At 35.7% G+C, this 16263-nt stretch overlaps 2 protein-coding genes across 2 annotated transcripts; both read right to left on the bottom strand.

Moving 5' to 3' along the window:
• Positions 1–4982: 4982 nt before the first annotated feature.
• LOC139696742 (transmembrane protein 203-like) lies at positions 4983–7052 on the bottom strand. Its single transcript, XM_071595580.1, has one exon. The coding sequence runs from the start codon at positions 6601–6603 to the stop codon at positions 6142–6144; it is 462 nt and encodes a 153-aa protein (XP_071451681.1). The 5' UTR covers positions 6604–7052; the 3' UTR covers positions 4983–6141.
• LOC139696828 (ribonuclease P protein subunit p20-like) lies at positions 6988–14090 on the bottom strand. The gene is made up of 3 exons (XM_071595708.1): positions 13843–14090; positions 13423–13591; positions 6988–7097 (listed from the first exon to the last, which is right to left on the bottom strand). Exons 1-3 carry the CDS (start codon positions 13984–13986, stop codon positions 6988–6990), a joined length of 423 nt encoding a protein of 140 aa, XP_071451809.1. The 5' UTR covers positions 13987–14090.
• Positions 14091–16263: the final 2173 nt, after the last annotated feature.

Below are 16263 nucleotides of genomic sequence, written 5' to 3'. Positions count from 1 at the left end.
TCATTGAACCATCATTTTTAACATTCTCGTTACAAAAGCGCTTCATCTACTTCTGTTTTCATCGTACTAACCCCATTTTTGTTGTAGCCTTTCGATGTGTTGTTCTGGAAATTCAGTGTTTTCCGGAGTATTCTTCTTACCCGAAGGTAATATGCACCCTTCAATGCTTCCAAAACGTCTTAAGAATGAGGACCCAGCGCATTGAAATATCCAGGAAAACCCTGACTTTCTGTAGTTTCCCTTAGTTTCAAATCCTGGATTACAATAATCATATACCCAGAATCCTAGGATGTGAAATCTAATTCTACAATGTATACTGAATCTTTGTCATGTAGAAGAACGCTCACATAAACACATCCATGCTCTCACCTTTATCCACAAGTTACTTATCTTGCCATCCCTAAAAATGTACTCACTAATGCATGATGCATCCTTATTTTATGCCTTGAGTGATTTCAAAGAATTCAGTATACCGTTTTCGGATTGATTACCCAATGAAAATTAATTAAGTTCTTAAAAGGCGATCTGAAATCACGCGGTAGCGTTCACACGCAACATTAGTATCAACGAAGACCTTTAGAGCCCACGGTCGTGGTTTTTCGCCAAACACCCACTGCAATATGGCCGAGTAATGAGAAAACAATAATGCATTACGTTCAGGCAACAAGTAAAAAACGTTCGGGAAGTATTAACGAATAGAAAAGCCATTTCATCTACGCACAACATAAGTTTATTATTAGTTAATCTTTTGCCGCATCAACGCTATAAATGTTCAGCAAGATTCACTTCTTCCATCCTTTTAACGTTTAACCTTTTTTAACGCGTCTATCATAATTTTTTCTGCAGCAACCGATCGAGCGGGAGGTCGCTCGCTACCTCATGAGTCTACCTTAAATTACTTAAGGCCCTATTTCGCTTTTTCCATACAGCACAATCAAATCAACATTTCGGGATTCCTTTAATTGGCTGATAAATTCTTAAATTCATCTTAAACGACATTTTGATTCGTGCGTATTTGCAAGATGCCATATTAAGTAATCAAGTGGTCTCTCATCAAATGCAATAACTGAATTAATTCAATAGCAGATCTTATGAGTCCTCCTGAACACCTCTCGCACTCTCCGTTAATAAACAATCAAATTGTGCACCCAAAAAGCTCTCCATACGTCAACCACATATTTTACTATCTTTTTGATGTGAATGTGAAAGTTTCGTCGAATATGTAAGAAACAAATCTAAATCAGATCTCGAATATGCAGACCAATTCCAAGTGTCATTAAAAACATTAGATTATGCGTGGAATAAATTTGTAAGGATTTGTATTTTTAATAATAGGCCCCACGTATTGCAATACTTGATAAATTCCTGCCTGTTTCGAGTTTGAATGAAGATAGCATAACGTCACAAAATACAACTAGAACCATCTGTTGGCTACTAACTGAAATTGTAGCTATACATTTGTTGAGAAGATAAGTAATTACAACCACTAAAATAACAATAACTCTTTTTACGATAATATAGAATGCAGGCTATATTTATCGTTTATTACAGATAATGAAACAAACAAATCCTAATTAAAAACTTGAATAAATTTATAATGGATATTATCGCTGCGTCAACCGATGAAACCAACTGATTGTACCGCCAATAGTCAACGGGTTGATTGATGGCAATAATAACCAGCAATAGTCTAATGAGCATTTCGTATGCTCTTGACCGACATGCAATTATAAACAATTATGTCACTGTTATAATTAGAATGATCGAAAGATTCTCATGATCCACATATTCTGAAAAATTAGCTAATGTACTGGGCGCCGAGTTTAACTATACGAACTTAAGTTACCTCATGCAAATTAACGTCCGAGGAATTACTTGCCCTTATTTATTTGAAATGGCTCAACAGGACACCATTTAGTCATAGAATAGTGTTTACTACTGATGCTATCCCCCAAATTTTAAACAGAAGAAGAGAACTTCGGCTATTCAGCAATTCATTATACTCGTATTGTGTTAAATTACTACCCTCACTCTACTATCTATTAATTTTTACCTTCTATGTCTTGATATTCTCGGGAACGTAAACGTTTGACACAATAGTTATAGGTTCACAAATGTAAGCCTGTGGCAGGATACGGTTTCATCTAATTGATCAGAACTTACCGTTAATATCGGCACGTCGAACAGGCAGACGTTACTGTGCAACACAAATACTTCTGACATAGTCAAAACAATATTTTCTTCTTCAATTAACGCTTTATACTGCTCAACTGAAACTGGTGATGGTGAACTTCAAGTGACGAGTTATACGATGGCACAATTAAGACTGAAATGATCGAAATTCGATGAAGACGTCACTTCTGATGTTATCTGATGCGGGTATTCTCAAACGAGAAGAGGCGCTTGAAAAAATGCTAGTCAAAAAATGATCGTGATTCCATATTAAAAACAATTCATTATTAAAACAAATTTAAAATTACTTCATTAATTTTCAACATGAAAATAACTTTTTCTGTGGACACCCTACTGTCCATAACTAATATTCACCTGTTTTAAAAACGATACTGACTACCTGTTATAGCTATTTGAGATGGTTCATTCTAAAACGAATCGAAAATCTTAAACAAAAATAAGCAATTTTATATGCACTTTGTTTCTACGTGATTGACATTACACAATTAAGAAGTTTTATGAATCGTCGTTGTTTTACATCTATCACTAGAGTTAATCAACCAATATGGCGAATTATTAGTTTTGAACAACTACTCATTCTAAACCAATACAAAAGCCAGTGCTTAAAAATCTCCAGTTCTTCCCCTTCCAGGAGAGCATGTGTGCTCTGATTTTATGGAACAAGTATGGATGCTATTTCACTGACATTGATGACAAATGGATGCTACTTCACTTCAACCAAGGTGAACTCACTCATGCAAGCGCACATGAGAATCCCTTTGACTCGACTGAAAGAGTTATTTGCCAGATTTCATAATATGAGACCTGTTACTATATGCCTTGCAAGTGATCTCAGCAGTTGTAAAAGGCAATGAATATCATTAAATGATGACGAGGCAACCTAAAGATGTACCAAAACATGCTCTGTTAAGGCAAGCATAGCAAAACATATTTGTTTTCACATGATTACTTGAATATGATGACTCACAACTGGGCTAATTATAAGAATACTACCGAGATGTACATAGTTTGGCATTCTGTGCTAGCTTTGAAGGTTTCCTTTAACAAGTCACTCATTGAACAAGCAAATGAATACAGCACCCTTATTTGCTAAATAAGTCATTTGCATTGTCTTATACAGAGGTGTACATCAAGATTATTTAATTTTAAAATATTATGACAACTCTATGTTAAACTTAATTTCATGTTTCAGGTAAATGTAGATACAATTTTAAGCAGTATTGCTCCAATGCTAAAACCTATCAACAAAAAATCCTCCACATGCATGAAGCCTCAATGAAAACGATATTCAAAATTTTTTTGAGCAGTCAGCCAATCATTGCACTCAAATATTATCATTTCCAGCAAATTGTCCAACTAATGCTTGAATTATTTTTTAATAGTATTTTTCCAGTAAAACTTGTACAAATATACTTCATCTTTGATAAAAATACAACCAATCACTATCATTCACTTGAGTATCACAGGATTTCCTCGGACTGTTATCCATAAATAATATTCTTTAATACTGTCTTCAAACATTACAATGCACGTGTAACCATTTTTTTGAGCAAAAATGCTCTTAGTAGTAGTTTTTAGGGGAGACGACCGACTGCTGAGCTCATTTGCACCATCAGGGATGGACGACTGGTGTAGAGATACCCAGTGTCGGCATTAGCCTACTCTTAACGAAAGGCACCAAGGGGTCCACAGTTTAACGTCCCATCCGACAGATTGCATAATCCCTTGAAGCTCTCTCCACAGAGTACATCAAGTAGGGATCGTGATACTACTGAAAAATATCTGCAGCACCCAGGCCCTCTGGGTGGGAAGCAAGTACAAGTAACTTGTAAGTTAGCCACCGAACCATCCCGATCCCAACTAACTCTTGGACAGCAACTTTCTTTAATTCTCAATTTTTAAGTGACATGATTTTCAACTCACACATATCAACCAGCCAGAGTATAGATAAGCCTTATCAGTTGCTATCATAATATTCTAAAATATTTAGTTGTGACCACTATTTAAAACATTCCTTTCAAGTACGTCAAGTCTATGATATCAATGTTTTCACACTGACTTGATTAAATTTAAGACTAACCACTCCAAAATTTTTAAGTATAAGTTGATCACATTTCACTCATTTGATGGTCCTACATTAGTGGAATATCAATAAGAGATAACTTCTAAACTTCAATTACCCAGTGCTCTCTGAATACATTCCCTCTTATCATAAAATCTTTCTTTCTAAAAGATAAATACTAACTGCATACAACATAGCATACTCATTAATAGGAAATATAAATCTACAAAACTACTAAACATTCACCCCTCTTTGTGGGGTTATTATGAATTGGTAGCCAACTAATCAACCATCTGCCGAACAGGAATCTAGCACTATCAAGCTATTTCATATTGTCAGTTATAGCCAGATGCTGGTAGATGAATATTCTTATGATGATGCATAATCAAACGTTGTCGTACAATATAAAAAATAATAATAATGGTACAGGAATGGAAAATTATTTCAACTGAATGAATAGAAATCAGTTGAAAAACCAAAGATGATCACAAGGCGATTTCCATTATTGAACAGAATTATTAATGCTTTTGCATCGGTCTAACTTCCTTATACTGGAAACAGAAGAGAACAAGCCTCCTCCACATAATTATCTTAAATATGCAACCTCAAAAATAGAGACAAAGGAGTCATCATCATACCACACATTTAAACATAATACTACAATTTGGGTTGTACACCCTTTTCTTAGAAATTGAATTACTCAAGATGGAAGTCAAAATTGTTATTTAGTATTGAATTACTTACATGATTATAATGAAAATATAACAAGAATAATTCCATTTCATATTAATCTTTATAATTGTATATGCCCATCACATTGAAAATGGATGCGAGCATCAGTAGCCCTTGAAGCGCCACATTTAGTTGTATGCAATATTAATGTAATCAACATTAATCAATAAAGGCACAATATAAATTTCACATTAATGCATACTGTCAACCATTGTATAATGAACTATGTGGATTCAAAACAAACTATGACATTTGTATAAACAAGAGGATAATATGCTCAGTCACTACTAATACATTATCATAGTACGAGGTTCACAAACATATGAGATTGATAGAAGTCTTTATAATTGCAATAATATCGACGTATTAAAATATTTTCACCCAAAAATCTAGGTCAAATAAATAGAAAAATACTAAAGTCAACATTAACCATGATATATATATATATATATATAAGTCAAACACTTCATTTAAATTTCACAAAAAGGCAAGGCAAGTTTCTTAAACCATATTTGTGTACAATACAAAATTGCAGTCATACTTCACACCAGCCAATTATTAAATTATTCAATCCCGCTAATGTTATCTTCTATCTATTACATAAGTGAAACTGACAAACATGCAATTCATCACCTTCATTAGTTTGAAGGTTCTATTATATTAATTTGGCAATATATTTTCGACTATTTTAATCAATGCATATTATTTTCTGTAGTATTTTCAAATAGGCCACATGACAATGAAACTTACAGGCACCTCACTATTGCTGAGCAGGTTCAATGCTCAAAACATAAGAATTACCCGGTCCAGTTATTCGTTGGGATACTCCCAGAAGTAGAATTCTTAAGGTTACATATAAGCCAAAGAAATAATATGGTGGAACAAACATTCTGAAGTTCAACAAAACTGGAATACTTTTTATTTCATCGAGTATTAAGTCTTATTTAATACAAAATAATTAAAAAAAGCATTCGAAATACTCATCAGCCAACGAAACCAAACTGGGTCTTTTCATTTTAGAGTAGAAAGGAGAAAATCAACAGGGAGACTTTAATTTTTGAGCCTAAAAATATCCATGCCTGCTACGGGAGAGTGTCAGATCGGGTGAGAGATGGCAGCATGACAATGGGCCCCACATCCCCACCCAGAGGATGTCAGTGCAAGTGACAAGCCCTCACTGCCACCAACTGCAGAAGTATGAAAATTGGTGCAAGAACTTCTGAATATTCGAGCGTACTGCGGCCAGAAAGTTTTTCACAGAGCAAAAACTTGAAGACGAAGAGAAGCACAAGCAAGGACAGGGACCAGGAAGCCCTCAAAAGAGCGGCCTTATATGCTCCCTCAAGATACATTCGCACAAAAACAATGGCACAGAAGTAAGTGTTGAGGGCATCAGCTACAAACAGAGGGGAGAAGATAAGCCACGGGGAGGGCTGCCTGTGCATGGAAGTCTGCGAGCCGGAGACCTGGGGAATTGGGGGATCGGCAGGGGGTAGTGCACCCTCTGCCCCCAGAGCAACCAAGATTGTGAAGAGTGAGAGGGATGCCAGAAACACCCACATCTCGAATACTGTGAGGCCCAGCCATTGCACCAGCTCATCGAGAGAGAAAAACATTGCAGTGTGGCGTCGGGGACGAGAAGGGCGAGGCTGGCAGCCAGAGGGGCGGGGAGGGGCCTGCCCACCTCCAGTACACCTCTCGTGTGAAGATATTGTGCTAGCAATGGACCACCGCTCTCGCGGTATGGTCCCACTCCCGTTTGAAAAGACTAGTTTTGTTAAGTAATATGTACAGAAATACAGACCTACAGCTCCCGAAACAATGCATCAGCCGATAACCATTATGCTAACATCACTTTTCTTGAAGCAGCAAAACAGTAAACAACACCCAATACAGCTCACTTAAGGAGTCCACGTTCGATTATAAATAGGCGTATGCTCATTGAAAAATTCTCATATTTCAGTTTTTCATTATGTCATAGTTTGAACTGAAATGGCTTTTCAAACATAGAGCTTTTCCAATGCAATGCGGAAAACTCGGATGTGGACAGCAGAATTTTGTCTTGTATTTGTAGCTGGTTCAGTTTCATCATCCTGTGGCTCCAAGTCATCTGTCCATAAAAATAAGGGAAATATTAATTTTCAAAAATTACAAATTTAAGTTATCATTGCAAAGCATTATAGAAAATATGGTGAAGGATGCTGAGAAAAATGTTATCGAAACTTTTATGAGTTAATGCTGGAATTGCAGAATAACAGAATCAATTCTCTACTGGCTGAGTTGGATAGCAATTTCCTCTGAGGCCTGTGTTCTTGTGGTAACTAAAATATTGCAATAAGTCCACATGAAACCTTTGAATACGTTTTGGCATTCCAAAATTCCAACTAGTGGAGAATTTATGTACCCATTTATGATGCAATTTTACTGCCTAAGAGTGCCAGAATTTTAATATTTCAAAGAAAAACACAATGCGTCACTGTATATTCTTATTTAAAATTTGCTGAATAATTACGGTAAAGGAATATATTTATCCTCTTGATAATAATAAGATACACAAAATTCTGACTCTTCAAAAAGGAATTAGCTTGTATATGTCTATCCAGGTCCGAAAAAGAGTCAATGTTACCTATGCAATACAGCACCATTTGAAGAAGACAATAAATAAATAGGAATGATATTTCCTAGACTTTAAATACATAGCTCACTTTTCTTAACATGAAATATTGTAAAGTGGCCATTCTAATTTTTGTTTTTACTAACACTTGTCAGATAACTGTTCATGAATAGCAAGAAAAAGGAATTATGTTTTATGATGTTAAATGAAAAAGAGGATTGAAATTTTTCTCAAAATACAATTTTCAATATTTTCTCAAAATCATAAGAGATAGGTAACAGCTTTTCCTTGCAACATTAATGAGATATTTCTAATTGTCTAAATTTGTGTTGATCTTGAGATGATTAGAAATACCCATTATACCATAATAAAACATGGTAATCAACCTAAAGGCTGGTTCTGTAGGTGATGGGAGTACACCCAATACTAAGCCCAGTGGCATGAAATTCACAAATCAGGGTAGGGTAATACTTTTCATCAATGGTCTTTCAATACCATGATTGTTTATATAGTACTTTTGAGTTTCAGAAGGTCAGGCACTAATCCCGAAAGACCATTTTCTACAGTAACACTTGAATAAAAATCTTCCCATCTATTCCACTGGTTCCATCAAAGAGAACTAACTTGTACAATTCTTTGCACAACATTATGGTCTTTTCGAAACATGTCTGGTTTCAAGACATGAATATAGATGTTTGTAAATTCCCAGAGAATTTTTACAATTATACTATTTCCAAATATCTTGGTTTTATATGATAAGATCTGGATTGGTTATTGTTATATTCTAATACTCTAAATCTCTTTTACAATATTCATTCCAATGGTTATTGTAAACTGGATGCAAATATATAATTGAGAAAGACATGTAAATACATATATGTAAAGAGGTTGCCACTCATGGTAGTGGCCACTTTCATCAGACTTAAAAAAAAGGGACAACAACGAATATTTTTCACTAAGTTTAAGAATTATGATTGAACTAAATTTTCAGTGTTTATGTACAGTTCAGAATTTCATTCCATCATGTAGCCTGCTTTTAATTTTAAGTGAACAGAGCTAATACATCACACAATGTTATCATTCTTGAAACAGAGGTATAATATCTATAAAGTAAAATAAATGAAGGTTCACTAAAATTGCGTAATATTGATAAAGTACAAAGAAAAAAGTGGAGTCATTCTTTAAAATATGAAGTAACCTTTTAAATTTTTAAAATTAAATTGAAAAAATTCATTGGATTTTCAAATGGAATAAAAGAGGTATAATTTCAGACATGAGCAAATAAATCATGATGAATGTGCAGGATTCTGAGAGGATGACCAAAGATTAATAGACAGGGTTGTCAGAAAGAGAGGAATACATCCTCACTGTAGGGCTGGTTGGACTTTTACAAGAATGCAAGTGAACTCACACGACTCTAGTCCATCATGAGGCATTATGCTGGTGACAGATAGCATTTCAGTCAATCACCACATTCCAATACATGTATCTTAAAGTACACTGAGATAAGACTGAATCAAGAATCAAATATTGAGGAAAGGGGGAAAAAGGAATATTTTAAATAAGGCAGGTAAGGTAAGGCTGGAGATTATGATGTTTCTAGATTTATGATAGCCTTCGTCATTTTAGGGAATTCTAAAGAATTTTTGAAAATGTAGGTCTCTACTTATGGTTTCAAAATAGAGGAGAAATATCTAATCAGGGACTGAGTTGTAGCCTTGATGCCTAGAAAAATGGCTCTTATGGAGCGAAATTGCAATTTCAACGGAGTGTATTTTTATATGTTTTCAAACCCTTCATTCCATGAAAAATATATTCTGAATGGTGGACTGTGATATAATAATTCTAACAAATTTAATTAATGACTGTTGCTCATTTTTAACTACATTTTTCATCTATTTCTGGAAGTGTTTGCTGTTTAACTCAAACCATACTGATAAAATTAGAAATGGAAATTTCCAACGCCAAGGTGACAGCTAGTCTTATCATGTACACAAAAAAGGTGCATTACTTAATTGCACCAGTGCACAGACATTACACATGGAATTATATCCATTTGAAAATTCTCCTAAGGGAATCACAATGACAAAATAAAATTGTTACATTGTAACGTACAAATAGCAAATGACTCCAATAAACGTTACTGTTGCAACATCTCCCGCAGATTCTCAGAAATCAGAACAGAATACAGGCCAAATGGAGTTATTAGTTACACCCACACAACCTCAGAATAGAGATGGAAAAAAAAGTATTACATCATCACATGTTCAGTACTCTGGAATAAATTATTTTGAGATGGAAATATATATATAATCAACAGTTAGTTTCATGAAACAAGTACTAATAAGTAGGCCAGAGTTAACTTGAAGACTACAACCATGAAATCTATAATGTAAGGCAATAAATGGCCATGTAGGAACAGATCTACATGTAAAAATTGTTATCCTAGCATCAATTAATATCACATATTAGTTAAGGGAACTTGATAGTCTAGTGGTAGGTCATGGTATTACTGACTGTAAGGCCCAGGTTTGTGCCCTCCAAGTGTTGATTCCATGGGACTCCTCTGTGGGCACCCTCAGCTTCACTCGAGCTGTGTGATTTTTTGGGTACTAAAGCTTCCTGGAAATCAATAGGAGGCACAGGGAAATGATCTGACCCCCATACCCTAATGTGAGAATTGCACATGCCATCAGGCTAAGTATTGGGTGAACTCTACTGACACCTAACCAACTGACCTTCAGATTGATAAATGTGTTTATGGTTGTATTAGTTAAAAACGTTTTCATACATGTATTTCATTAGTGTGTTTGGATAGTGATTTGACAGCTCTGGTTCCAAATATGGGCAGATGCCTTCTGGACAATTCTGAGTATGGGGACATATAAGGCATGGAGGCATGCGACCTCTGCCTTGTCTGTCAAATGGACATTCAGGGTGATTAGAGACGGTATGTTGTTGGTTACTCTGATCATGCCTTTTTTTCATTTCCTCAATATGTGAATTAAATTCAATTGAAGATATTAAACCTACTTAAAGGTGGATTTCAGAGTCCTTCAAAACTTGGTATTTCCTAGTATTGTGAAACCATCCTCCTCCTTTTATCTTTTATTATTACTTTCTTCACTTATTTGTAACTTCTATCATCATACATGATGTCTAAATATCCTACTCTCCCCCTTTCACCACCATGCTTACCCAAAAGTCTCTCTTTCGCCATTGCCTTCAACACGGTACTACCTTTCCATATTTCCTCCATTCACTTTCTCTGCCTTTTCCAGATACCCCTTAGTAACTCCTCTCTTTCTCCGCCCAATTTAAAACTTCAGCATTTGTCTTCCTCACTGTCAACCCAAACCCAACATCCTCCTGTCCCTGCCACACCCACATCTCAAAAGGCTCCAATCTACAGTCATCCTCTTGCCTCTAAGACCCAAGTCACAGATCCATATTGTACCACACTCCATATCAAGTCTTGACTAATGTTTTTTACATCTTTACTCATTGTAATAGTATTCAATTAATTTCTTCTTGTAAATGCTTCTTCCATCCATGTAACTATTCTCTCAATGCCCTTGCCACTATGGCTCTTTCCTTCAATACTGCCAAAATAAATTAACTACTCCACCTGCTCTAGTTTATTCCCTCATATTGTAATGTTAATTAGCTTTCCTACTTTTCAAGAATCTAAGTACTTTAGTTTTCTAGTGGTTAATCTCATAGCACACATGTCACCCTGTTCCTCTAAAACCCTCAATAACAATTGTGATCCTTTGGTTGTCTGACTCACTATTGATTGGTTATTTGCAAACCTGACTTAATCATCTCACCATCCACTTTATTTCCAGCTCAATCTCTTCACATGCTACCATTAACATGTCCTCAGAATAGTATATGTTGAAAATTATCAGTAATAACAGGTAACCCTGCCTTACTCCACTGCCAATCATTTCCCATCCTAATTCTCTCTCTGTTATCCTCACCTGTGCCAGTGATTCATGTAAAAGTTTTGAATAAGTCACCTATCCCTCCAGTCTACTCCTATATTCTGCAATTACCCCTCGTAAACTAGGCCCACTCTAACAAGTTTGAACTTAAAATCAATGAAACACATCCTCATTTTATTCAATATTCCTTTCTATTATGTCCTCATCACTGCAATGGTATTAAAATTTTCCTCTTCCCTTTCAAAACCAAAATTGATCTTCACCTTAACGGTTGATGGTACTATTTCAAGACTGGGATCAAAATTGAGCTAAGGAAATCTTCCGGTCATATTCATTCCTCATAAATACAGCATGCAGGCTCCAATAATTTCTTCCATTTTTCCCTAAACACTTAGTAACTCTGTAGGGTTATTAATTATTACAACTGCCATGTTAGACTTATTCTACCTTAGTGATCTTACTATCTAGGACTCCTGAATCCAAGCCATCCTTACTAACATCAAATTTCATTTCTATTTCCAAAGGGTGCAACCTAATATCCTTCCCATTAAGTTTGTCTATGTATTCTTTCCACAGTCTCTGAATCTCTTCTGGCTGTAACCTCTGTCTGATTTATAACTTCTGCCTTGTCTCTAATGGTACCTATTTTTTTCTCTAGCTACATTCTGGCAATTCTTTTACCAACTTATAGAGCACAATCTGCTAATCTTTCTACCACATTTCCTTGGCCCAATTATTCCCATGCTTGCTTATTTTTTAGTTCTCAGCACTTTCTTCTCCCTGTTTCCATGCTTAATTTCTTCCATCCATCCTCTCAAGCCTTCTCTCATATGACCCACATATTCTAAATTCTTATTCCTTGTCATTCTCATTGTTTCCTTATCAACTCTTTCTGTACTAATTTCAAACTCCACCTACTTTTCCACAACAGTTTTCATTCCTCTATCGTCATTTATTTTTCGTCTTTTTCTTTTTTCGTCTATCGTCTTTTTCTTTTTTACTGTAATTAAACATTCAAGATTTCCCTCTCCTATCCCATCTATTCCCTTTGAATTTTACATTGCATTCCCTGACCTTAAGCATGAACCGAATCTGCACTAACAGCCTGGAAGCTGTGTAAGTTGATGACACTATGTAAATATATGTCAAACCATGAAATAATCTAAGTGATATCTAACATTCCCCAGTATCTTCAACGACTACTTACATCAGTGATGATGTTCGTACCAGGCATTTGTTGTCAAACCCATTCTTCTGAAGAAATCGACTGCTTCCCCTCCACAACCATATCTAATTCCTTAACTGTACTCTTATACCTCTCTTTTATACCTCCCCCTACCGCTGTGTTCCAATCCACGATTGCCTTTAGACGCTTCATTCTTGACACAATCCCGATTATTTCTTCCAATTTACCATAAAAATTGTCCATTTATTTCTCCTGGTAAGTTATTATCAGCACATACCCCTGGAGTTCCAATATGTTGGTCACGTCAGCTTTTATTCTACCAATAGTATTCAATCACACTAATACTTTATTCACTACGACAGAATTACCTGAGATCGAGAGCAAATGTAAGTTCTCGTGAATCGTATTAATAAAGATTAGTGGGGCACTGTCCAAAACCTATCTTGAATAAGTAGAATGTCTTGAATGAACCTGTGATATTTGACATTGGGTTGGTTAATACAACCAATTGAAATTGGGGATCTTGCACCACAAATTAAATCGAATGAGTCAATTTTCGGTCATCTTTTCCACATAAAAATAACAACTATAGCGTTAAAATTAAAACCAATATCAAAAATCCACACCCGTTTCTCTCATAAAAACATGTACAAATGTTGTGGGGATTTAGTAATAAAAGTTCACGTACCAATTATGTCAACTGTATCCGTATGAACATCTAAATCCAAGGTTTGATGAAAAAGATCTCGTAGTTGAAGTGCTAAATTCACAGCAACGACCACTGCCGTCCCAAGACCGTGAATTATTATTTCTGTTTCCCCTTCTTGCAAGAGTTTTTCACAGCGTGACAACTGAGCCTACATGAGAAATTCACCAAATAAGAAAGATAAACTAAACCTAATAATAAAACTAGCGTCTTAACAATTTCTATTGGCATTAGAGAATTTTGTGCTAACGTGCAATTTCATTACCAGTGACAACTGTATGGATATTGAGAATCACACTGATATCCTGGTTTACACAGACAGCTAACATAATCAAAATATTTTAACAAGTAATCTACATTTAATACACAGTACGCACAGTAAAAAGGCTCAATTTCAGCTACCTTAAAGGGCGATTTCTTGGTTGCATATATCTCGTTCTTCTTGCGAGGCAAACGAGGGGGTAATCGCTTTTTCAAAGCATAATTTGAAGTAAGTTTTACTTTGGCAGAGGACACCTCTTGCTGCTCTTTACAGTCATCGGCCATTACAATGCATCTCTCACAATATTAATTAACTATCCATTTCGCAAATTATTATGACAATAAGTACTTGATGCCAACTCCACTAAATCGTACATTAAGTTGGCAACTACTCCCATGATCCTATCGCAATCGCATTACGATTAGTCAGCGGACGGCAACCATCGATGGTGTTGACGGCGGCCCTTCAAATCCCTAAAAAGTAGATACCTTAAGTATTCATTTACTTGCAGTCAAATAATCGCCATTATATTACTATTTCCAACTTTTTTCCAATATTTCGAATCTTAGATAGCTTATACAATTGAAAGTCATCGAAAAAATGTAAAAATAATATAATCAACAATATTTGTGCGGTGAAACATCATGATTGAGATAAAAAGAAGTAACAAACTAAGCTAAAAAATATTTACGTTAATCTAACAGCCTAATTTCTATATATCTCATTCATATTTCTTGATTAAATATAAGTTTTGTTGAGAATTAGTTTTACATTTTCCTACGGGAAACAAGTAGATCCATTTGCGTTCGCAGATGTCGATTTGGAAGGGCTTCGTTTACAAAATGCAACGTCTGTGGTAGTGTTTAAGCCTACCTTATAATATGGTGAGTATTTAAGAAATAAATGTGTCTCCTCACGTACCTAAGCGTACTAACGGGAACTGTTCAGTACTTTTGTAAGTACCAATGCCCTCGAAAAGGTTTGATTCCTCCTTAACCCAACAGCTATTTTCATCCGCATCGCCGGAGTGCCTTATCGGTAAAAACATAGCCAAGCGGCTGTATTTAAATGTATTTACATGAATGAAATTGAATAAGGTAGGATATGTTACTTATTTAGGAGGATAATGAGCATAATAGTAAGGATGTCAAAAGAAAGACGGATCCCCGATGAGAAGATGGTTGATGATAGGTGACGTGAGTAAATTGTCAAGTAAAGATAAATATGGCGGTGATTTATTTTTAAGCTTACGGTCGAATGGATGCGAAACTCGTTCATCAAGTAGAGAAAAAGATTTGGTAGCTTCAGCAGTGGAATTTTCCTTTGGAAAATGTAACACGAAAGCACACGCGCAATACATTATGGTGAATTCGCGTAGGAATCGGAATTTTTGGAGAAAAAAATTGGAACTTCGAGGTTATTTTTCGCGCTCTCCTAAAGCAGAATCTTCAACTTGCAGAATTATAACCAATGACCTATATATGACTAATGACTGCTTCTACTACGCCGCAACACACTTCACATCAATTTAAAATTTCCCTGGGATTTGACTTGAACATCATCCGATCCGTACTATCTTTAACAAAAAAGAGGATATTAATGACAGGGGGAAACGTAAAAATACAAAACGAAGTACTAAAAGATATGAGAGTAGTTTTGTAAATTATTAGTTATAGTTTGTTGCACGAATAGTATGAAGTAATAGTTCGAAAACTTTGGTCGTTTAGCCACGAAAATCAGCAGAGAGCACCCAACAACCTTTCCTCCCCTGCCATTCCTTGAATTTACTCGTTTGTTTTTTCCGTCCAATTCAATTTTCCATTCTCTAATCCCTCGTCCTAAAATCCCCCCGAAATAGCGAGATTATCGAGAAAAATTCAAAGGCAGAAAAAATGAATGCAAGGTACATTTTGTGGAAACGGAATGTTTAAGGCTTTAATGAAGGGGTAGGAGGAAAGTTACGTAGGAGGCAGGAAAATATGATATATGCTGGACGGAATGCAGCCTTAAAATATTTTATCAGCAGTTAGGCTGGACTTAAAAGTGAACCAGTTGGCTACTAAATCCATAAAAAATCTCTCTGGACCGATGGATCAACCTAAATAATAACAATCAACCGTAACGATTAGATCGATCGTTCAAGATTGTGTATGCCGATATTAGGTTAGTTAGCCGATGGTTGCTCTTACGTAGGGGTATTATTTTTTAGTGAATATTGCGGGGTCGGAGATAGACTATACATATGACGTCATTCAAGAGGTGGAAAAATTGTTTTCGACGCAGTCTGCCGAGTTCTAAAATGACGGCCTTGGAAAGGTCAAGAATCACTGGGAGAAATGTATCTGTACGGTAACTATTCAGAGGAGTCTTAGGAATAAACAGTAGAAATTAAGTTTCTAGCTCGAGTGTAAGTAGCAGTTTTCAGGGGAGGCGACCCATAGCTGAGGTCATTTGGGACAGGAGTGGGTGATAGATGCAAGGAAAACTAATGGAGGAATAAGGGTGGGTATATAGAACACATTTCCTTTTAACTCTCAAGAAACAGAATTTCCTCCGATAAA

Source organism: Hetaerina americana, unplaced genomic scaffold, assembly GCF_022747635.1.
Source record: "Hetaerina americana unplaced genomic scaffold, ioHetAmer1.1.p SCAF_7, whole genome shotgun sequence".
Taxonomy (NCBI): Eukaryota; Metazoa; Arthropoda; class Insecta; order Odonata; family Calopterygidae; genus Hetaerina; species Hetaerina americana.
The sequence above is the reverse complement of the archived record's forward strand: the minus strand, read 5'-3'. Positions and strand labels throughout refer to the sequence as shown.